This window comes from Dufourea novaeangliae, unplaced genomic scaffold, assembly GCF_001272555.1.
Source record: "Dufourea novaeangliae isolate 0120121106 unplaced genomic scaffold, ASM127255v1 scaffold67, whole genome shotgun sequence".
In the NCBI taxonomy this organism is placed as follows: domain Eukaryota; kingdom Metazoa; phylum Arthropoda; class Insecta; order Hymenoptera; family Halictidae; genus Dufourea; species Dufourea novaeangliae.
The window spans coordinates 833163-855194 of NW_015373941.1; the positions used below are offsets into that span (position 1 = coordinate 833163).

At 41.7% G+C, this 22032-nt stretch overlaps 6 protein-coding genes across 8 annotated transcripts; 4 read left to right on the forward strand and 2 right to left on the reverse strand.

Moving 5' to 3' along the window:
- Nucleotides 1-100: 100 nt before the first annotated feature.
- LOC107185691 (mitochondrial chaperone BCS1) lies at nt 101-2245 on the forward strand. The gene is made up of 6 exons (XM_015573434.1): nt 101-435; nt 589-728; nt 902-1096; nt 1162-1395; nt 1471-1641; nt 1732-2245. The coding sequence occupies exons 1-6, from the start codon at nt 101-103 to the stop codon at nt 1944-1946; spliced, it is 1290 nt and encodes a 429-aa protein (XP_015428920.1). The 3' UTR covers nt 1947-2245.
- Nucleotides 2246-2916: 671 nt separating this feature from the next.
- Nucleotides 2917-5702, reverse strand: LOC107185699. Its single transcript, XM_015573447.1, is given in 9 exon segments — nt 2917-3245; nt 3334-3584; nt 3673-3923; nt 4012-4488; nt 4562-4757; nt 4759-4896; nt 4990-5258; nt 5381-5514; nt 5660-5702. Coding segments are annotated over 8 exon segments (2010 nt in total). The 5' UTR covers nt 5495-5514; nt 5660-5702; the 3' UTR covers nt 2917-2931.
- A 1773-nt stretch (nt 5703-7475) lies between these two features.
- Nucleotides 7476-9636, forward strand: LOC107185693 (general odorant-binding protein 69a-like). Of its 2 annotated transcripts, none has more exons than XM_015573436.1 (6): nt 7476-7793; nt 8175-8262; nt 8676-8728; nt 8828-8984; nt 9353-9417; nt 9502-9636. In XM_015573436.1, the coding sequence occupies exons 1-6, from the start codon at nt 7725-7727 to the stop codon at nt 9517-9519; spliced, it is 450 nt and encodes a 149-aa protein (XP_015428922.1). In that variant the 5' UTR covers nt 7476-7724; the 3' UTR covers nt 9520-9636. The 2 variants fall into 2 exon arrangements, with proteins under 2 accessions (XP_015428922.1, XP_015428923.1); XM_015573437.1 differs by having other exon boundaries at nt 8828-8972.
- Nucleotides 9637-11317: 1681 nt separating this feature from the next.
- On the forward strand, nt 11318-12502 carry LOC107185681 (general odorant-binding protein 83a-like). The gene is made up of 6 exons (XM_015573417.1): nt 11318-11426; nt 11616-11691; nt 11777-11865; nt 12117-12219; nt 12304-12368; nt 12432-12502. Exons 1-6 carry the CDS (start codon nt 11355-11357, stop codon nt 12447-12449), a joined length of 423 nt encoding a protein of 140 aa, XP_015428903.1. The 5' UTR covers nt 11318-11354; the 3' UTR covers nt 12450-12502.
- A 33-nt stretch (nt 12503-12535) lies between these two features.
- LOC107185680 (nodal modulator 3) lies at nt 12536-18145 on the reverse strand. Its single transcript, XM_015573416.1, has 14 exons — nt 17911-18145; nt 17709-17808; nt 17494-17622; nt 17147-17313; nt 16928-17081; nt 16427-16832; nt 16065-16341; nt 15820-16001; nt 15126-15573; nt 14640-14832; nt 14429-14574; nt 14220-14343; nt 13768-14130; nt 12536-13684 (listed from the first exon to the last, which is right to left on the reverse strand). The coding sequence occupies exons 1-14, from the start codon at nt 18087-18089 to the stop codon at nt 12977-12979; spliced, it is 3576 nt and encodes a 1191-aa protein (XP_015428902.1). The 5' UTR covers nt 18090-18145; the 3' UTR covers nt 12536-12976.
- A 589-nt stretch (nt 18146-18734) lies between these two features.
- LOC107185689 (UPF0587 protein C1orf123) lies at nt 18735-21488 on the forward strand. 2 transcript variants are annotated; one of them, XM_015573432.1, is made up of 2 exons: nt 18735-19524; nt 19606-21488. In XM_015573432.1, exon 1 carries the CDS (start codon nt 19000-19002, stop codon nt 19483-19485), a length of 486 nt encoding a protein of 161 aa, XP_015428918.1. In that variant the 5' UTR covers nt 18735-18999; the 3' UTR covers nt 19486-19524; nt 19606-21488. The 2 variants fall into 2 exon arrangements, with proteins under 2 accessions (XP_015428918.1, XP_015428917.1); XM_015573431.1 differs by having other exon boundaries at nt 18735-19517.
- The last annotated feature ends 544 nt before the right edge of the window (nt 21489-22032 follow it).

The window sequence follows — 22032 nt, forward strand, 5'->3', positions numbered from 1 at the left end:
ATTGGGTAGTGAAAACTTGATACCAGTTGAATAACGAGTTAATGGTGGTTTAAACAATTCACTACTAATTGTGCTCTGAGTAAAAAAATATCATTTCGCTATGACGATAATAGATTATGTTCAGACATTGTCTGATAATCCTTATTTTGGAGCTGGCTTTGGTCTTTTTGGGTTAGGAGCTGGAGCAGCTATGTTGCGAAAAGGAATGCAAGCATTTAACTATTTAATGCTTTTCATATACAGGCGACATTATATGATCACATTGGAGGTTCCATGTCGTGATAAAAGCTATCAATGGCTTTTACAGTGGATTACGTACAAGGGTGCAAAAGAAACACAACATCTGTCGGTTGAGACAAGTTTCGAGCAAAGAGAAACAGGTCACATAAAAACTAGATATGATTTCATACCAAGTATTGGAACTCATTTCATTAGGTTAGAAATAACTGTACTTATCGCTCCAATACTCATCTTGCAGTAACAAGTATGAAACAGTTGTTCAATTATCCATTGTAATAACTTGAAGGGAGTCATTACATAGTAAAACCAAGCGTGTACAAATTGTTCATTCATTTTTCAAATTAACAGGTACAGAGGGAATTGGATAAAGGTAGAACGAACGAGAGAACAACAAACATTAGATATACAAATGGGCATACCATTTGAAACTGTACAGCTTACAGCATTTGGAAGGAACAGAAATATATATTTCAATATTTTGGAAGAGGGTACAATTTTATATGTATACATAGGCACAAAGCTTTCTGTTCACGCCGCGTCGGTCAACATTGGACAGTCATATAATAAAAATTCAAGTATCAAATACGATCGGCGTGAACAGGAAGATAGCCAAAATAGGATTCGCGGTGAACGTGTTTATAATATTTTTTTATGTCTGCAGCAAGGCAAATGGCTTTAAAAGAACACGAAGGCAAAACGATAATGTACACAGCCTTGGGAAATGAATGGAGACAATTTGGACATCCTAGAAAAAGAAGACCGTTAGAATCGGTTGTATTGGACACGGGTGTTGCCGAACGAATACTGAAGGATTGTCGTGAATTTATAAAAAATCATTCGTGGTACAGCGACCGTGGTATGTAGATGATAATAGGACGTAAACGTTAGACAGAAAGGAAATAATCTCTCTTACTTACAAAGGTATTCCATACCGTCGAGGATATTTATTGCATGGTCCTCCTGGTTGCGGTAAATCGTCATTTATTACCGCATTAGCTGGTGAATTAGAACGGGGCATTTGCGTTCTAAATCTGTCGGAACGTGGTCTGACAGACGACAGATTAAATCACTTATTAGCTATGGCTCCTCAACAAACTATTGTACTTTTGGAAGATATCGACGCTGCGTTTAGCAGCCGGGAGGAAACTAAAGAAGGTGGGGTTTAAATTTAAACGGTGTATGTTGTCTTTGCATTATACAACGCATTAATTTTAATGGATTTTACTGCAGTTAAAGCCGCGTACGACGGTCTAAACAGAGTCACGTTTAGTGGTTTATTAAATTGTTTGGATGGTGTTGCTTCTACTGAAGCGAGAATTCTATTTATGACTACAAACTACTTAGAAAGGTTAGATCCTGCATTGGTGAGGCCAGGTCGAGTAGACGTAAAGGAATACATAGGTATGCGCACAAAATTTAATACTGTTGCATTCGAACAAGGTACATATAGAATACTGGGCACTGTTCAATTGAATACGCGTATGTTTTCAGGCTGGTGTAGCGCTACACAAGTGGAACAAATGTTTTTACGATTTTACAAACATAGCGGAGACAAGGCAATCGAAACCGCCAAAAAATTTGCAGAGAGTATAATATCACAACAGAAAAGTATTAGCCCGGCACAAATTCAAGGATTCTTTATGTTTTACAAAAACGATCCGGATAACGTGTTGAAGAACGTTTCGCAGATATGGGAACTTACGTGACAGACTGAATTACAAGGTATGAACATTAGTATTATCGGGCTTTAAATTGAGTCTGCAAATATTTATATTAATTATACGACCAGCTCGTATTTAATCATTAATGATCTTCAACATTTAAACTCTCTACAAATATACACTTAACAGAAATTAGATACAAAATTTTCGATTTCGCATTGTCCGTTTTAATTAATACGTTACTATTGACATGATATTGTAAACGACGATCCGAAGACAAAATACGTGATAGCAAAATAAACGTTGTATAATTTTTTTTTCTTATTTCCGACAATATATTTCCTTTGCTGCATAAATTTATATCTATATATGTATATGTATGTACAAACTGTTACCGTGCACCTCACGTTCATGTAAATTGGTTCAACCAATTATCCTTAAATCAGAGATTTTTTAAATCAACGTAATTGATCGAGTAAAACAGTAAAATTGTGTTTTACTTTGTAAAACATTTTTTCGCGCAATCACGATGGTATAGCACAGTTCGAATTCACAAACAATATATTAATGTGCCCGTTTGTCATTTCGTTAACATTCACGTTCATAATGCTAACTTTACGCTTAATTTGTTCGGAGCAGAATTAGGTTAAAAATTGCTGTAATACCTTTATAAACACAATTTCACATCGTGTTAACTAATTTCATCGTGTAGTTAAGATTTAGAAAAATACCAAGTGTTATTGCATTTTCAATTGCAATAAAATTTGTACTCACTTGATAATCTATCTTCAAATGTACACGCCACAAATGTCTCGTCTTCACCTCCAGCCTCCTTGAAATTATAGAAATAATTTTAGTAAAAATAGTATTCCGTAAAAATTTAGACAGTGTATAATGTAATTTCATAAAATATCAGCTTGAAGGTAATAAAGGTTCAATGTCAAAAAAAAAGAAAAACTTACTCGGCGTGATGAAGGATGTAAAAATGGAAAAGTTTTACAATTGATTGGTGTTCTTCAGAGTTCAGCGTTCAAAAACTCCATATGTATGGTTCGTAATTCAAAGGATCTGGTTGTTCCATACTGTGACCAGTGTGGTTGTTGCTTCCAACCATGCAAGATGGATAAGAAACTCCGGTATTTCCTTGTCCCGAAACAGGTGGTACGATATTCGGCGCTAATCGACAATCGGGTCTTTGTTGCATCATAAGACCCATCGACGGCATCGTTTGAAGCGCTGGCGCAGGACCTGGCGGTGGAGGTTGCGACTGAACGAGCGTAGCAGAAGCTATAGGAATATTGTGAACAGGCTGCATTATATTCGGACCTGGAACATAGTTTGCCACTAAAAAGTGGTTTCCAAAGTTATCCACTAGTCTTGTTTTTTTTTACAGAGAAGCACATCAACAAAGTAAATTAATAACCCAGCTTACTTGTCGTTGAATTATGAAATGGCAAAGCAGTAGATTGTTCCGATACCATATTCGTTGGCTGTGCAATCAACTTTGCTCCGGTAGACTCGTTTTTTTTCTTCCTGGTGGATACTCGTTTTTGCGTATTGCTTGATTGATCACGTTTTTTATTACCACTTGGCCTTTTTCTCTTCTCACCGGGTATTTTCGGTTTATTTGGTCGGTTTCCACTAGGTTGCCACAGGTGAACCGTATGAACAGCGTTCCCCTCCCTGAAACGATTGAAAACTCGGCTATTGCTTGTTATGCGCGAACATATTTGTATAAGGAAGAATATATATTTTTTTTTATTATACCAACCCTTGCTTCTTTCCAAGCTTCCAACTGTGAATACCAGCTTTATGAAGCCTTTCCCTGATCGTGTCTACGCTACATTTTAATCCAAGAGCAGGCGCAACGTGTTTAGCTGCAGTCAAAGGTTGCTGAGTAGCCATTGCAATGATGGCTTCGTCTTGCTCTTTAGTTGTAATTCGACGTCGACCCTTTCTTTCCTTTGTCTGTACGTTACCTTCTTTGTGCCAACGTTCTAACCATCGTTTAACGGTACGTTCCTATTTAATAACGAGCATTGGGTATACGGCTATCCCCACGACGATCTTAATTATGCGAATCCAGCAAGACGAACATGTTTCTTCTTACCGATCTGTCGATTGCGAGCGCGATAGACAACGTGGACAAGCCTGCCTCGGACATGCCGATCATTCGATTTCGTATTTCGACACTGGTTTCCAACGTTCCTTTCGCTTTCCCGCCTTTCTTTTTCTTTCTCCGCGAGTCACTTTCTTCGATACCTTCTCTCGATGAGTCTTTGTTCTGTTTCGGTTCTGCGCTAGAAGACTGATTACTATCTTGAGAACTGCAGGAATTAGTAGCGTCAGAATTCAGGTTTGAATTAATTTGCGAATTAACTAGTTGTGAATGTAAATTATCCTGATGCTGTTGCTGTTGAACCCGGCGTACTACTTCGAGTTGTCGTTGCCGCTGATCCAGATTATGCGTTTCGTCTGGAATCGTCGATTGTACTTGTTGCGCATGGTGCTGTTGCTCTTGTCGGGTTTGCAGTTCTTGAAGCTGCTGTGGCAATAGTTGTTCGTGAGATATTGCATCCGCTTGGGCCTAAAAATCGAAAAAAGGATACGGTCGAACAGCAGGACAAGTACTCGTGTTGCGTAAGTTGCAGCTGACGAACCTGTGGATAATGATGAGTTCCTTGCACTAAATCGAGTGGCCAACTTTGAGAAATATTCAAACTAGAGTGCTGATAAACAGGTTGCGTCTGTTGAACCAAACTCAAGGGGTTACCAAACTCCGTTTGACTTGGAGATAAAGATTGGGATTGCGACTGTATATTACAGCCCTGAGATTGAGCAGCACTTTGTTGCGAAAACACAAAATGGCGAATTCTTTTTCTTAACGTTGCCAATCGTATCATTCTTGTTAGAATCTTTGGAAGACTTTTTCTTTCCCAACTGTGTTCCCGTAGGTCTCCATACAGGTTGTTGAATAGCAGCACCATCAGCATCACTATGGACAAAGTAGGTAACTTACAAGAATTCACTGAGATTGAGTAGCATAAGGGCATCGCAATAAAACAAGGAAACACATTGAAGCACAAACCCAAGTGTAATTCTTTGCATATATTTCCGCGATGGACTCCAATTGTGTATTCCAGCTTTGTGTAGCCTTTCTCTGATAGTATCTACAGAGCACGTGAGCCCCAAAGCAGGAAGAACAGCTTTGGCAGCTGTTATTGGTGTCTGTGTGGCCAGCTTCACTATAGCTTCATCTTGTTCTACCGTAGTGGCACGTTTACGTCCACATCGCTCTCGTGTTTCTACTGTGCCTTCCTTGTCAAATCTATTTAACCATCTCTTGACAGTGCGTTGCTGGAACCATAGGATGTAGCGACAAAAGTAATGTAGATGCATAGAATTTCGTAATAATATTAACCATTTTAGTTAAATCAAACATCATTTTTTGTTATACATAATGTTTACAACACACTCACCGAACAATTTACAGCTGCCGCAATTTCTCGCAGTCCTAAACCAGCTTCGTACATTCCCACCATTCGGTTTCTCAATTCTGGCGTTGTCTCGTGTACTCCTCTCGTTTTTCCCATTTTTATTTGACTCTAATCGACTTATCGAGAAACAGAAAGAAGCGAAAGAAATTCGTAAAAAATTTTAAATTTTACGCGAAAATTGACGTATAAAAAGAGAATAGACCACGTGACAATAGCAGTTGCTCTACGAGAAGTTTTTCAAAATTTTAATTAGCCTCGTACACTTATACTTTCCGTCTGTCGCGGAATCTTCGAACTGGAACGATCCAGCAAGGCATTCTATTCAACGTTCGAAACTTCACTATGAACGATCTTGAAGAAGAATTCTTTCATTCTCGTCTTTGACATTGTACCGTGCTGGAAATCCTGGGGCAGCTCGAGGGTCTTAGCGTCAACGGAATACAATTGCCTCGGTTATCGTACTTGACTTTGCTCGAAACATTCACTTTTCTAGCTCCCTTTCCATGAGAAACGTTTAAGCACCGTTAAAACGCATAATCGAGAGATTAGATTTTCTTCTTTGAAACACCATACACGTTTCGTTTTCAACGAAATGCACTTGCTCGAAGGAAACACAACTGTCAATACAACTTCGGCTGTACAGTCCGTCGAGATTCTTTTGTCCTCATTCCGTGTCTCGTGAACTTGTAACATCAGTCTAAACGTCGTTCTCGAGTGTTCTTTATCTATCGAATAACATTCAGAACGATGTCACAGCATCGCAAAGATATTCGTTTAATACACGAAACGGTTTCGGTGCGAAAAATCTTGCGAGAATGAGACGATGTTGTCAATTTCAATTCAGTAGACTGTACCATGTCGTCGAACCGTACAGTCCCTCAAAATCGTTTTATCTCCTGAAAATCTATTAAATTCATCTACGTTTTAAAGAAACGAGACTGTATTAATGCAGCGTGAAACGTATAGTTCTTAAATTTATACGTTTGTTCTTCATCGATAAAAAATACAGCTGACCGTGTAATTGACCACCGAAAAGTATAGTCAATGAAAAGGTTATGTCGAGCGAGAAACATTCCGTACGACGACTCGCTTCGATGAAATGTCGATGAAATGCCGGACAGAATCGTAAAAATATCATCGGAACATTATTGCTTTCCCGGACGCTGGTCATACCGATTTCAATCGCGTGACATTTACAATTTCGCTGGAATGGAATCGGGGCTGGCCAATAATTTTAAAGTGCGACTGTACAAAAACGGACGCCGGTCGCAATGCTTGACTCGGCTGTGTTCGCCCATCGTCGACGGAAACCAAACTGTTTTCGTTTTCGTTCCGATGGATGACGAGTAGAGTGCACCAAATATAAAACGAACTCGACCAGTTTCCAAAATTCTTTTATTAGTTTCCCCAACTGTTGATCGATTCGTCGTTCGAAATCTAATCGCAAACACTCGATTATTGAATCGTGAAACAGAAAGTTAGATGATAAAAATAGTTTTTCTATTCGATGATTCCAATGATTCTGAATGATCGAAGGTTCAGAGATCATTTTCTAGACTTTTTCAAATTTCTAGGAAAATCCAAGACCTGTTTACCGATCGTTAATAACCGTGTACAGCGTCATTTAGATGTCTCGTCCTGCGGACTTGTATGTCGCACATGTTGAATTAATGGTAACGGAACGAGACACTTGAATCGGTTGGTTATGTGTTATGTAGGCGATAGGAGGGTATGTATAGGGTCGATTCGTAAGCTGGTATAACATCCGCCCATCAAATATACGTTTATATACGCGTTACACCCTGGCCTAGAAACAAAAGCCTACTCATCTGTTCAATCCTTTTAAATGTTAACGATCGTTTCGTGACGTTTCACGCATTACGCGCAACAAGTAGATATCGATCGTAACCAGACCGATAACGTTGCCCTGCATATTATCGAAGACACGTCCCATAGACAAATCGCCGGTGAAATTTCAATTATTATTAGTCCTAAGCGTAACACGTGTCGAGATATCTCTCTACCGTCGGACATTCCGTGCCTGCGGCGGGATTTAATTCAGTTGCGCCCTCGCGTTTGCCAACGTCGCCGGCGAAGTACGCCGAGTAGCTCCGAGTAATCGCCGCTGAAAACAGCCCCTGAGCCGGCCAGAATCACCCGCCCCCGGCCGACCACCCGGGACTAAACGAGCTGTGTTGTAACGAAAATCTTTCTCTGGAGAATATTCGTGGATTCTCGTGTTTCTTCACGAGTATCCCACTAACCGGAGATTGATCGTTCGCTGGGCTCGACGAGAACGATAGGTCAATAAAATCGGACGCGAATCATGAAGCTCACGATAATCGTACCTCTGCTGGCTCTCTACTTGATCCAGGTTGCGAGCGTTCATTGCGGGGTACGTACTACTGTTCGATGAATTTATTAGAAATCTCTTTGGATAATTGTATTCTCAACATTTTACTGGCATTGTTTTTTCTCCGAAAAAAGGAGAAAACAATAAGACCCATTCACCAGCCACCTCCCACCAGATAGCACACGATGCCTTCAAGATTTTACGGCTGTTTTAGGTCTAAGGCGTCATGTGCTATCTAGGCCTCTTCCTACCTATTTCTCTCCAGAACAAAAAGTAACGAACATAGAAAAGAGAATCGACAACGATCGAATGGTCAGGAATTTTTGCTGGATACGGTCGTTCTGCAATCCTGAGAATATATTTTGGGCGATGTGGTTTCATCGATCGAATTCAATTTCGACTAAAATTTCGGATGTTTCGTAGACGCGGCCGAGCTTCGTCTCTGATAAGATGATCACAACCGCGGCCAGTGTGGTGAACGCTTGTCAAACGCAGACCGGAGTGGCCACGGGTACGTATGATGGGGGAAGAAAAAATAATGTACCCAATCAGCCAAAGCTAAATTTTGTCCAATGTCTGTTATCAAGTTATGGCTACAAGTTTGACGCAAGATTTGTTATAAATTTGCGCGCACATTGACAGCAACGTATGCAGAAAATTGGCTTCAAACTTTGTTCCGGTTTTGCCCACAATTTGACATAAGTCCTGTTGCAAGACTTTCTGCCAATTTGTTTTATCATTTTGTCTGCAATTGTTGCCTGCAAAAATCCAAGTGAAATGCGGAACCAGGTGGCTATGGTTTTTTTTTTACACAGCTTTCGTTATTTATTACTGGCAATTTGCCTCGAAACTTGTACACAACTGGTTATCAGGGTAATAAGAAAATCGAAAAACGATCGAATTAACAACGATTGTTTGCTTCAGTGGACATAGAGGCGGTGAGGAATGGCGAATGGCCGGAAACGCGGGAGTTAAAGGTATTAAACGATTACCCACTTACCGTTTTGGACGACACTACGTGTTTGTCGAAACGTGATGTATTAATGAACATTTCATTCGTTCCTTTTGCGACGCAGTGTTACATGTACTGTCTGTGGGAGCAATTCGGTCTAATCGATGACAAAAGGGACCTCAGTCTGAACGGTATGCTCACGTTTTTCCAGAGAATACCTGCTTACAGAACCGAAGTTCAGAAAGCGATCAGCAAGTGCAAGGGGATTGGTAAATATTTCGGTATCTAACTGTGTATTTTATATTTTCCTCCATTCTTTTCCTCGATCGATCCGCTACCTTTTTTTTGTTTTTTTCAATTAAATTATAATTTTACATTTATTTTTTTTTATTCTCTTTACTTTCATACAGAGTTGGGCGAAATGTAATCTAATTACAAAATCTAAATCTAATTTGTAATTGCCTTGCAATTACACCGTAATTCCGATTTGGGTTTTTTAATTAGATTAAATTTTTATTTAAACTCTGCTTTCATATACGGTGTGTCGGATCGCATGATTGCACACTCGTTTCTTTTCGATTGTACGCGAGATCGATCGGTTATTCACCGCGATCGTTGTCACGACAAGACGTAATTATCTCTTTCCCAGCGAACGGCGACAATTGCGAGTACGCGTACACGTTCAACAAATGTTACGCGGCGTTGTCACCACGGGTGAGTAACTTAAAATCGTTTCTAGTTTCTTGTTTTATTTCGAGAGATGTCAGATTCGACGAGCGATCGTTTTTCTCGTTTCAGACCTATTATCTGTTTTAACGAATTCCCGCGCGAAGTGGAGAAAGCAATACTGCGGGAGGAACGCGAGGCTCCAGGAACTGTATCCGTTTCGATGTAATAATACCCCATATCCGTTCCGCACGAGACATCAATAAAAGGAACGTCTGAATAAAAAGGTTGTTAAAATCGTTTAAATATTTATTGAACCCCACATCGAATACTCGAGTGTACGAAATGCTTGGATGCGTTGAAAGTGGGAATGCGTTCTTCGGTATTTTAGAAGCAGGGATTTCTACCGGAACGTAAATACCGGTACTTCCGGTTGTACCTTCGCCCTATATAACCCTATATAAGCACCACCCTTATAGAAATCGAAAAAATATCGGTATTTATTTCGATTTTCGGTAATACATCGGTATAGCTTTGATGGCATAATACCGGTATCAAAATCATACCGATTTAAGTCCCTGTTTAGAAGATAAGAAAGACAACGAACGATCGGAAGCGTGAACGACCCGAAAAATTTCAAGGTTCGATCGTCAAAACGACCGGTCTGATCGGAACTGCCTACGCAGAAATGCTCCAATTATCAATTGAGGCCGTGTCCGAACGCAACAGCGCGTTAGAAATAGAACGAGCGGGTTACTGTGATTCGTTGATTGATATTAATCGCGTATCTACGCGTGCGAATTACTCGAAGGTTGGACGTGCCCGATAGCGTCGCATGCAGCTCCGATCTCGATCACCATGGACGGACTAAATGGGGTTTTATCGAAACTCTGAGATTCTATATCTGGACACCAGAGTGTTGGAAGTCATACTATTCAAATTTCAGGGAAGAGCAAATCGATGGTGCGAAAACCGTGTAGTTCTGGAGCCATTCGGTAAGAATTCGACGAAAAACAATCACTACCTTCGAAGAGCCGTAAAATGGACGTCTTCAAGGTGTCGGACACGAACCAAGTGCCTACCCTAGAAGAAAAAAATTGGATCCCCCCCCCCCCTTTCCAGAGTATTTTTGAATAATATTTAATATTGCAGTATAGTTTGAAACACGACCAATAACCTCTATTAGCAAAACGCATACAGTATCAAGGATTTATGACTTTAAAAAAAAAAAAAATAAAGCGTGTCTGACTACGTACGGCCTTTTCTACTGTGGCAGTCAATGTGTTAATATTTTTGCCCCCAACTGATAAGCTGGCTATGCCCATGGAAGGAACACTAAGGATATTGTTCCGATAGATGCCGTATCAAAACTGATACGGACTGTTGCGTATACGGAAGCACCTGCTATTAAGAAAGAAACTAGAATTTGGTTTGCCTATAATTTCAACGTGTTCGATACGGGGGGTGACATCGTAATTCAGGTGCACATGTAAGTACGGAGCACCGTCGTGACGTTCGACTTTTCGAGTTTCGTGGCCGATCCAACGGATCGTATTACGAGTAAATTAACCGAATAATTACGTGCTATTCGTCATGAACAACGCTTGGAAATCACGAACGGAAGTTCGTCTGAACGTTTCGATTACATTGTACCTGTTCGATCCGGAACCGTTTATTCTTGCGATTCGCTGTACGGCGAACAATTAGATACCTTCTAGGTGGTAGTCAAAAGTTTGTCGAGGCAGGACGAAGCACGGATAGCTACAATTATCCCCGACAATTAATTCAACTATTATACTGGAAACACGATTCTTCGCCTACTGCTTCGTTTTGTCAACCAATTATTATTTGCCACAATCATCAAGTGCATATATATATATATATATACATATACGTATTTATAACCGGCATGTTGATAGAAAAGATCCACAGTGTTTGTTCGGTTGTTTGCAAGTGGCGTGAAACGTCGATCGATCCGTTCAAGTATGAAAACCGTAACAGAGTTCTTTTTTATTCTGACCAGTCTCCTCCTGGTCTTTCAACTCGTCAAAGGTTCGGTAAGTAGATAACCAGATAACACATGACGCCTTGAAGACAGCTTAAAGGCGCCTCAGACCTAAAATAGCTGTAAAATGGGCGTCTTCAAGGCGTCATGTGTTATCTGGGAGTATCCCTCCGGTTTTGTGAAATTTCGTGGTTACGCTTGTTAGCCGTAAAATAATATATATTGATGGTTTCCGAGGAAGGCCGATCCGGATGACTTCAGGAAATTGACTGCCAGTGTAAGGGCAAAATGCATCGAAGAAACTAAAACGACCCTTCGTAAGCAAGAAAATTCTTAATTATTCGCGCGATAAAGCGACAGATCCCCTCCTACTGAAAATAAAAAGAACTTCTTATCTTTTAGAGGCTATCGAGGATACAGAATTTGGCGAGTTTCCGGAAGACGATCGATTGAAGTGTTACTTCAAGTGTGTCCTCGAGAAATCTAGCATGGTAATGTTAAGTACCCGCACGAACAAACTCGGCTTCCGATAGGGAAAAAAGTGTCGTAGGCAAAGGGCCTCCTACCATTTAGTTTTGGGAGGTATTGAAATTTATGCAAAATTAATATTCGGTTTAACATTTGTTTCAATACTTGAAATAATAATTTACTAAGTGGTATAAGGTCCACCTCCTACGTCACTTTTTCCCCTAGTGGAACGTAGCTTTCTCGTAAAATCGACTCGTTCATTTCTGTTCGACAGATGGACAAAAACGGAAAGATCAAGTACAATTTACTGAAAAAGATAATACCGGACGTTTACAAAGATGTCGTTCACGGTATGATCGATAGTTGCACCGAAGTCAGTGAGTATCGCGGTAGTTTCATGGCAATCTGATCCAACGCTAAAGACTTATTTGACCATCTGTTCACTTACCATTGTTTTACAGCTGCAAAGGACCATTGCGAGAAGGCGTACGGTTTCATGAAATGTTTGTACGCCGAGAATCCCATGGTAAGTCGAACCAAGCTTCGTTCCTATCGATGAAACACGCCATTTCACGTTTTCCTTTTCCAGTTCTTTATCGCCCCGTGAACAACCTAGAGGGACTAACCCGTTTCGGGAGAACCGGGGCCACAGTAACGGAGGAGAAATCTAGGTCCGTTTCGTATCGAGTCAAATTCAACGTTTCAACCTTTAATTAACGGTCGAATAAAAGATATACAAGAACGTATTCGTATTGCATTCATTCGCGTGAAATAATTAATATAATAGTATTCTAAGAGAATTGCACAACGATTCGTTCAGAACACAATGGTTCGGAGAACACAATCGTGCGCTCGATTCCGTTCGTTTTGTACTGTCTGTTGTTCAAATGCAAAATCGTCCGATACAGACGCCTCTCGATTATCGTCCTGAAGTCAGGACCGCGCCGGGACAATAATCGTGTAGACCAAGTCACACAATAATCGAGAGGAGTCCGTACATTTTCTTCGCGATATGTACACCGTGAGTTTGGCTTGTGTTTATGGAGCGTTTGGACGCCGTCGATCTCTAAAAAACGGTCTTTGTATAGTAGTAAGTATAGTATATAGTATAGTAGTAGAGTAAGGAACGATCGATTACGTCTTACGCGGCTTCATTTTTCTCTTGTTAATGTTCATTATATGCTCGACAATGATGTCGTCCGCTCTCGGATCGATGGGGACAGCCTGTATCGAGGTCCTCGAGCTCGGAGACGGTTTCGACCGTCTTTCGATCGACGCGTTCAACCAAGTCCAGATCTTCTCGCGGTTGAGAAACGCGAACGCGACCAGCATAATAAACGGCAACGCGATCACGGACGTTTGACTCATGTCGCTCGAGTCGACTTTTCGTTCGGCGTTAAACGTCAGCTTGACGTGCTTGAACGACGAGTTCGCCTCGAAATAAAACGGCACGGTTCTGTACTTGTGCATCGTTTGCGGCAGAGAGGACTCCAGTTGTACGAAGTACTTTTTTCCATCGGCTTGCAACGGCGGCAGATGCACGAGAAAACCGGCGTTATAATTATTCCCGATTTTGTTCAATGGCTGAGCGTCCAGTTTGCTCGAATGAATCGGAGAGTCGGGCATGTCCTCTCTACAGAGCTTCACTTTTAACGTTCGATAATGTTCCGGATGCACGGATACAACGTGGACGGACACGTCGGTGCGCAATAGTGGGTGAAACGCGATCAATCGAAGACCGTGAACGTCTTGCGAGGTCTGCACCGTTATAGAGTGGGGGCTGGTGCGGTGGATGTATGCGTTAACCTCTGCGTCGGGTTTCAATCGAAACGCGTATGTACACTGTGAAACAAAAATCGGATTCTGTACATATACGGTATATTTTTCGGTCCGTAATTCCTACAATTCTTTGCAAGATCATTTACCATCGGTTGAAGTCCTCTGATTCGGAAGTTTCCGTTCTCCTCGGTGGTCGCTTCTTCCTGGAGATTGCTACAATCACCCTGTCCTTGAACCTCCACGAGTAAGCCAGCTTCCGGCTTCCCGTTCAACGATATTACGGATCCATAGGCACTGAACGCGACTCTTCTACCCAACAACTCCACCTGCACGGTCGCACCTTCCGTCACTTGGATCATCTTCGACGGCGGATAGAAACGATATTCCTTCATCATCGGTCTCAAATAATACTCCCCGGGGGACAAGGAATTAAAAATTAATTTTCCGTCCTCGCCGGTCACGCTGTTCTTTCGATAACTTTGTCCGCCGGACAGAGAGAGAAGGACACCCTGCGAAAGCAAAAAAGAAATGAAAAGGCTCCGTCCCCCGTCGCGTTGAAAATCATTTGTCGTTTTCAAATAGTTTCATCGGCATATACCTGTAGCGATGCGTTGTCAGCTTTGTCGGAAACTTGAACGATAATCTCGGCCAGCTTGTGCGCCAAAAATACTCCGCTGGAATCTGGCCCAGTAATGACATATCCCTCTTTCTCTGCGGTTACACTGACCAAAAGGAAAAACGGTGATGCATCCTAAGTATGTACATCCACGGAAAACGTAATGGTAACCAGTGAAAGTAAATGTTTACCTGTAATCAACTTTTCCATCCAAAGGACCGACACTGTATGTTCCATCTTTTTGCGTGACTAACGTGTGCACCGGGGAAGTTCTGTCGCTTCCGAATATCTGCACGCTAACACCTTCCAAGGCTGGACTGATTTGCCCTGCAATAATCTGAACGATACGTGACACCTCGTATATAACTGGATCTTTAGTGGTGCATAGTAGAGTTCGCTTACCTTTCCCAAGTCACCGACAAACGAAGCGACATCGTTTTGGCAATCGTTTACGGCCAGAACTTTCAGCGACGGAGGACTAAACAGCAGTATGTCCGACAACGGTGTTATCACATAGATGTTGTCAGTCCTCGCCTTGAACTCGAACTCATATTTGTAGAAACTACCCTGTTGCACGGGTTTCAATGGACCCAATCTGTGAACCAATCGCTTGATCAGATACCGAATCTATATAGTAATAAATTACGGATGATTTTACACGTACATAATAGATGCAAGGTATCCCAAAATAGTTTCGACTTCCGGAAATTAGGAGTTCCTGGGATGATTTGAAACAACTTTTTCCTGATTGGTCGGGGTTTTTCGTTAATATTTCGGTAACAAAGCCTCGGATAACATTTTCGCTAAGGAAAAAGTTGTTTTTTTCCCCAGGAACCCATAATTTCCTGGAGTCGAAGCTATTTTCGGACACCCTGTATATGCACTTACGTGGTAACGTCGCCAGCGTTTTCAATGTTTACTTTAACATCGTTTAACGAGCCAACACTCTGAATGCTTCCCTTGTGAGTGTGTTCGGTAGAGTGCAATAAGACAGGGGAAAGACTGCTGGTGTCCCACGCGTAGGACGATCGTTCGTAAACGTGACAACCTTTCGGCGTGAAAGCGTACGCTCCTGGCTTGGACACGCAATGCTTTGTACTTCCTTTGTTCAAAACTAAAGTTAGTCTCGTCAAATCGCCGGGCTCCGAATATACCACCGCTGTGTCGTGGGACGAAATGAAAGTAACGGAAAATCCGGTCTGTACAAATGTCGGCACTTCAGCGCGTTCCGAGGTTACCGATATCCTGTAACTGGAATGCTCCCAACAGAAGACATCGTTGTCTATCAGCACCTCGTAATGACCGGGTAACACGTCCGTAAACTGATACTGGCCATCTGCGTGACGAAAAACGACTTCACAAACAAAAAGAATAGTATCGATTGGATCGATCAAGGTATCGCTGCGACAACAAGAACGCGTGTGACTCGTTTTCTACGAAATTTTCCGTCGATCAAAGTACGAATAAAATAATTCCACATTATATGTTTGCCTGGTATTTGCGCGGTTTTGTTATCGCAGGAAATTTATGGTAACGAACGATTATAATATAAGGGCTGGGTAGAAAATTCCAATAAACTTACCCTTCGACTGTATCGTCTTTATCGTAATACCGTCGAGTATTTTCAGAGTAGCGGAAGCGTGGCTGCAATCGGTTCCCGGCAGACATTTTACCGTACCCGTTAAAGTCGCCTTCAGCTGCAAAAAGTTCACGTCGCGTACCGGTCGAGACGATACGTCGATCGTCTGTTGCAAAGGAAAAAATCTAAAAATCGAATCATCAGCAATGGGAACAAATCTATAACGCGAAAATCTACGATCTACTTACTGCAAGCCCTTGTCCCTTTCCTCCGAGCTGACGACCACGCTCAACTGATATCTGTCACGCCCGAGATAGGTACAGAATTCTCCGGTTTTCGGGTCAGTTTCGATTTCTTTATCGAAGGTGGCGGCAGTGTTCTGCGCGGAAACTTTTCGATGGTGTAACGTCCCTTTCGCCGACAACGTGACTTTCCCGCAAACTTTATAGGCCGACGGTGTTAAAACCGGAAGTTCTGAGGAACTCGGCGAGATCTTGACCGATTTTTCGGTAAAAAGTACATTGTCTATGTAAGAAACGATTACGCGATTAAAAACAATTCTTACAATCCAACAGTATCAAGGGAAATATACGAGTTCAGTATTTTGTACCAGCTTCTGCTTTCACGAGATACTGGCCAGCCTTCATGTTGTCCAGCACATACTTCCCGTTCGCATCAGTCGTCGTGACTTCTTTTTGCGCCAATAAGATCTTCGCTCCCGGCAGTGGATCTCCGTCGATAGCCGTACGAACGAATCCGCTCACCGTAAAGCCTGTTACTTTGAATCCTGGACGCAATGTGATGCTGTTGTCATCCACTCTGAACGAGAGCTCGGATGGTTGAACATCGAATTTGGTTTGACCACCGGCGTAGTATGGGATTAATTTATATTCTCCGATTGACACGCTCGGAAACACGAACTTGCCAGTTTTGTCCGAGACAACGTGACAAATCGGGTTCTTGGACAGAAGCTCTTTGTTAATGGTCGTGGTTGCGCAATTCTTGGCCGCTCCAGTCTGCGCAAACGTTAAATGCAACGGATCTGGTTAATAATCGAACAGTTGGACTCTCGAGGATTGTATCGAGACGAGAAGAAAATACAAGTTCGTACCCCAAACAGGATAAACGTCACGCCGCTAACAGGTTCTTCTTCACTGGTTACTCGACCGCTCACATCGTACCCAAAAACTACTAGGCTATCGTCCCGAAGCTCCGTGTTGCCTTCACGCACCGTCACTTTGACAGTGTCCTTCTCCATTGTCCAGCTGCAAAATCGTCAATACAACATATTAGGAATGGAATGGAAAGTCGAACGTTCGCCGAAACTCACCGTGGATGTGACGCGACTAGTATGTAATTTCCAGGCTGTACAGGTGTGAAATAAAACGTGCCTCCTTCCGCGGTAGTCGTTGTTCCAACGGGAACTTTCTCACTACCCTCATTATACAAGGCAACGGACACATCTTTGGGTCCGATATGCGATCCCAAGCCACTAACCTGAAAGAAGCATAAAATCCCATAATACCAATAAACTGTACCGGTATAGGATGTAAACAAAAGTACATGTCATGGTTCACACAGGTGGATCGACACCTCTGAATTGTTGGTTTTAAATGTGATTTGATCAAAGATAAAGTTTCACGAATATATCAGGTATACAAGATCTTTGCAATTTACCCTGCCAGTGATGCCAAAGCCTTTGAAGGTAAAATTAATATCTTTGCCTTGACTGCAAGCATCGGTAGCTCCATCCACGTTCAATAAGACTTCCATAGGGTCAAAGCTCCATCCTCTGGGTGGATCCACCTAATTGGTTTTGTTATGTAATATGTCAAACTTAACTCTCAAGACTAGGCTGTTTAAAGTATTTTTGTATTATTGTCTCGTGTTACCTTTAGCACATACTCTCCTTTATCGTACAAAGGAAGAAAATAATATCCATTGTTTGGAGCACACTCTGTGGAATCCTTGAGACTTCCAGCTTTTGTGTACCTAAATCGAGCGAATGTTTTAGTCATTATTTGACTTGCTATTCATTCGAAACCTGCATGTAAACCGTGCGAATGATTACAAATTCCGTATCACAATACTTACAATTTTATCTGAACTTTTGCAAAATCGATATCGGCATGACTTTTCAAAAATCCTCCGCATCCTAGAATATCTTCAGCATTGCAAAACGCTAACGATATGTATACATTAATTAAATACAGAGCAATCGTTCGTTTCATACTTGACGTTTTCGAGCAAAATCCATGTATTTTCATATCCATCGAAAACCGATAAGCTTAACGGAACGACTTCACGTTCCACGCGACATGCGATCGCAGCGACCCGCGACTCTAATAACGTGTAAACAGTGAAATAAATTATTCATCACGTCGTGAAACCATAGACAAGGTAATAAAGATAGATCCAACTGCCCAAAGAATCTGTAACACCGACACCTTTCGTAAAAAGCCTGTGATTTTAACGGCCTCTACGTTACGAGAACGTCCAACTCGAGCTTAGCTGGCAAAATTTTTAGAATATCCACAAATCTAAGTTTAACAAAAATTTGATCCACTATTTAAATGATAATATCAATCTGATATTTCATAAATCTTAGCGTTATGTATTGTCAAATTGGCGGGAAGTTTATCGGAGATGGCGAAAATACCATGAGTCATCGTCACTTTTAATAGCATAACCGTGAAAATTTCAATTCTTACAATAACACAATACTTCTTCTCGAATCAGTAGACACTTGGCAAACAATTATTTCATTTCATTAACTGTTCAAATCTTTTCAAGAATAAAATTGTGCCCAACTCTGGTGGGCGATATAGGCGCGAATGTCACGACACGAGAGAGGGCTCTGATACTAATTTTAGTCGATGATTCGAGAAGCTCTTATTTGCTTCCGTCGTTTACGATGTTATGATATTTCGGGTAATTTTGAATTTAGTTTAATTCGAAAGAATACATACTCGTTAATTGCCCGCAAACGTGTAACGACTTCGCTGCTTGCTACATTCTCGTTTGTGAATCAACATACGAAGGTGGACAAACGTGTATAACCTCAAGTCAGTGCTCCAACGATTGTTACCCTCGATCAATCGAATACACAGAATCCTTCCGCCACATTAATACGGTTTAAACAATTCTTTTTTTTGCGTCGAATAAGAATAAATCACTATCAAAATGGTAAAGATAGCGTTGCAAGTGAAGGTTACGATGGAGAACATAGAAGAGTTGAGACCGTCAGGAGACGAATTTCGATGGTATCTCAAGTTTACTTGTTGCAATTGTCGGGAAGCATCCGAAAAGTGGAACTACGTATTATTGAGCGAGACTGTTCCAGCCCAAAAAGGCCATGCCGTCCAACACTTCACAAGCAAATGCAAACACTGCGCCCGCGAAAATTCCATGATGATTTTGAAAGATTCCATAAAGCCTTACGTCGCGCGCGATCTAGACGAGTTTCAGACCATAGCGGTGTACGATTGTCGAGGTCTCGATCCTTGCGATTTTTCGCCGAGAAATGGATGGATCGCAAAAGCTGTCAACAACGGAACAGAATTCACGGATGTGGATCTGACCGAAGGGGAATGGGCTGGCTACTGCGATAAGATCAAAGAGCCTGTAACAATATACGAAATCGAGCATAGGTTTGAGAGAGTCAAATAAAAAAGGGGAATGGGATGAAATATAATAGACAGGTAGATCGTAAGTTGGCTTCTCAACAGCCGTACAACACGTCGTAAATGTCTAATTTAAAAGTGTAACATTTATCTCGTCGATTTTTAGGTGAAAAGATAACCGTTATAATGCCAGTATGTAGATGCGTCAGGATCAACGGATCGAGGAACACGCACGAATTGAATAAATGTGACAGACAGATGTTTTCAACGACGTAATATAATTTATTCGTAATCATATAAAAAAAATGGACCATTTAATTCCGTAAATGGTTTGGTACAGAGAAAATTGCAACAATAATTCCGCGCCTCCTGAAATTCCGTCCAAGTTGCCGATCGTACCCCCTGCCCTGTACGAATAACCGGGATGACTAGCATTGTTTCTCGGCAGGGAATAAATGGTGAAATTGCAGTTGGTTCAACGATTCGACGAGTCCTCGAACTCTTTGGACAAAGCTTTCCGTTTCGTAGCCTGGCTACCACCCCACTCCTCTACACCACCGGAATGTCTCGATACAATAATAATTGGCTAAAAGTAACGAAAACCACAATAATCGTGATCGCGTTTACGCACGATAATAAAAACATCGATCGTCGATCAAAAACTAAGTATGTACACGCATACGAGTATAAAAATTCTGAATGAATTCACCTGAGCCGCCGTAGCGCCACCGTGGAAACGGAAGGAAGCCCGTTTTCGGCGGGTTCGAAGGCGTTACGATACACACGCGTAAAAATCTAACATCGGCTGAAGACGTTTACGATCACAGTTTCCAACGAAACTCGGAAATAAATCACAAGGGACGATTCTGATAAAAATGAATCACGAAACTCTATGTATATAGTCGATAATCGGCTATCTATGTGTTACTAATTCTCTCGCTACCGCTATAATTCTCTAATATTTCAGTTTACTATGGCCCCTAACATCTAACACAAATAAATATCGTGTGCGCGTTACCGTCTGTTGCTTGGAAACAACTATCAACGTATAAATCACATGTGTAGCAATAATCGCCGAATACAGGAGCTTAAAGGTGCGTTCCCATTATGCCTGTCGGCAGAACCGACCATATGGGGATATGTCATCGACATGTGCCAACAGGCAGCGTCGTAAAATTGGGACACAAAACAGGTCGATCGGCATAACGGGGACGTAGCTTAATGAGAGACAACATTCGTGAACGTTTATCAGTCTGTTTTAGCAAAAGTATTCACCGCAGTTGGACAGTTGCGTGCGCGTAATGACATGTCCTCCTCGAACTCTGGAATCAGGCGGGCACCTATCGTTTTGGGGTTCATTCGCAAAGGAAACCACAGTGCGACGACATGTAAAATGGATTGGTGCCCAGCGAGGTCGAGTCTGTTGCGAATTGTTGTTTCTCAACTCCAATATATCGGCCAAGTCCGCTACGAAGCTTGAAGGAAAAATCTTCTAATGTGTTCTCTAACTTTACGAATGCGTATTCCTGGTTTTAGTGTTGGATCAACTAAACGGTTCCTACGCTACCTTGCTAGTCTATTATCTTTGGTATACTAACAGGAAAAGTTCGTTCGTTCGTTCGTTCGTTTGGTCGGTGGTACCGACACAACAACGGCAACATTCGGCTTTGATCCGTTGCTGCTAATGTCTCCATTTTCGGAAGTACGAGTAGAAATAGGAACATTGAAAGTACGTAACACGCGTTAAACGTCGAACAACGCTGTACTTTTGCTGTGAAAAATGTCACCCGTTCGCCGCGACGTAAAAGAAAAAAAAAATCTGCGGTTCGTCCTTGTTCGACGCGCCTCACGGTTTCTATTGGCCTGTCCTCTTCGCAGTAAAATGTATAGCTGCTTACAAAAAACAGCATTAGCCATAAACCTGACCGACCCTAAGGTTTATGTGTTTCGGTAGCCTAATCCTGTCATTCTATACCCTTGAGTTGTAAAAACTGTGCTTGACTGTCGTTCAGGGGCATACGATGTCAATTTGGGATCGGGTTTTCTGTATTAATGTAATTAAACAAGTTCTTGTAGTGTGCTAATTTAAAATTTAAAATACTTCTGGCCTTTTTATTCTTAATGACAGCTTACGACCCCGAAATTTCTTTCAAATATTTCAGTTCTTTTGGTTTTATTCCTTGGAACCCCATAAGTATCGTGCGATCCTGAGTGCGGTGGAATACAATGGGCCCCCGATGATCGAGTACTAATGGTTTAAGGGTCGGCCATGTTTATGGCTAAACGCTATATCTTTGAAGCAGCTATAACTATTTTTCTGGAGTTGTGAGTATTCGGTGTTGATAGTCTCGAACGCGCGCGCGCGAACGTAACTGAAGAGCGTACAAGGGCGCGAAGATTGAACGGTTTCTGTGCGTCGAACGAAGAACGCGGTGAACAATGCCCAGAAAATATGAGACGTTCCTAATTTTGATTCTCTTACCGTGTGTAGACAGGCAGAAAAATATATATATATATCGATTGCCTCCTAAAGGAAAGGGTTCGAAAATCGGATGCATCGTGCATCAAGTTTCTTTCGGTGTGTGACACACTA

Excerpts from the sequence above, each read along its gene's own strand:
- LOC107185691 (XM_015573434.1), top strand. The coding sequence starts at position 101 with ATGACGATAATAGATTATGTTCAGACATTGTCTGATAATCCTTATTTT. Across the intron at positions 729-901 it reads TTTCAATATTTTGGAAGAGG|CAAGGCAAATGGCTTTAAAA; the intron begins GTACAATTTTAT and ends TTATGTCTGCAG. Across the intron at positions 1,642-1,731 it reads AGACGTAAAGGAATACATAG|GCTGGTGTAGCGCTACACAA; the intron begins GTATGCGCACAA and ends GTATGTTTTCAG.
- LOC107185693 (XM_015573436.1), top strand. The coding sequence starts at position 7,725 with ATGAAGCTCACGATAATCGTACCTCTGCTGGCTCTCTACTTGATCCAG. Across the intron at positions 8,729-8,827 it reads CGGAAACGCGGGAGTTAAAG|TGTTACATGTACTGTCTGTG; the intron begins GTATTAAACGAT and ends TTTGCGACGCAG. Across the intron at positions 8,985-9,352 it reads GGGGATTGGTAAATATTTCG|CGAACGGCGACAATTGCGAG; the intron begins GTATCTAACTGT and ends TCTCTTTCCCAG.
- LOC107185681 (XM_015573417.1), top strand. The coding sequence starts at position 11,355 with ATGAAAACCGTAACAGAGTTCTTTTTTATTCTGACCAGTCTCCTCCTG. Across the intron at positions 11,427-11,615 it reads TTCAACTCGTCAAAGGTTCG|GCCGATCCGGATGACTTCAG; the intron begins GTAAGTAGATAA and ends TTTCCGAGGAAG. Across the intron at positions 11,866-12,116 it reads TCCTCGAGAAATCTAGCATG|ATGGACAAAAACGGAAAGAT; the intron begins GTAATGTTAAGT and ends TCTGTTCGACAG.
- LOC107185680 (XM_015573416.1), bottom strand. The coding sequence starts at position 18,089 with ATGGATATGAAAATACATGGATTTTGCTCGAAAACGTCAAGTATGAAA. Across the intron at positions 17,082-17,146 it reads CTAGTCGCGTCACATCCACG|CTGGACAATGGAGAAGGACA; the intron begins GTGAGTTTCGGC and ends ACGATTTTGCAG. Across the intron at positions 16,833-16,927 it reads TGACGTTTATCCTGTTTGGG|ACTGGAGCGGCCAAGAATTG; the intron begins GTACGAACTTGT and ends ACGTTTGCGCAG.
- LOC107185689 (XM_015573432.1), top strand. The coding sequence starts at position 19,000 with ATGGTAAAGATAGCGTTGCAAGTGAAGGTTACGATGGAGAACATAGAA.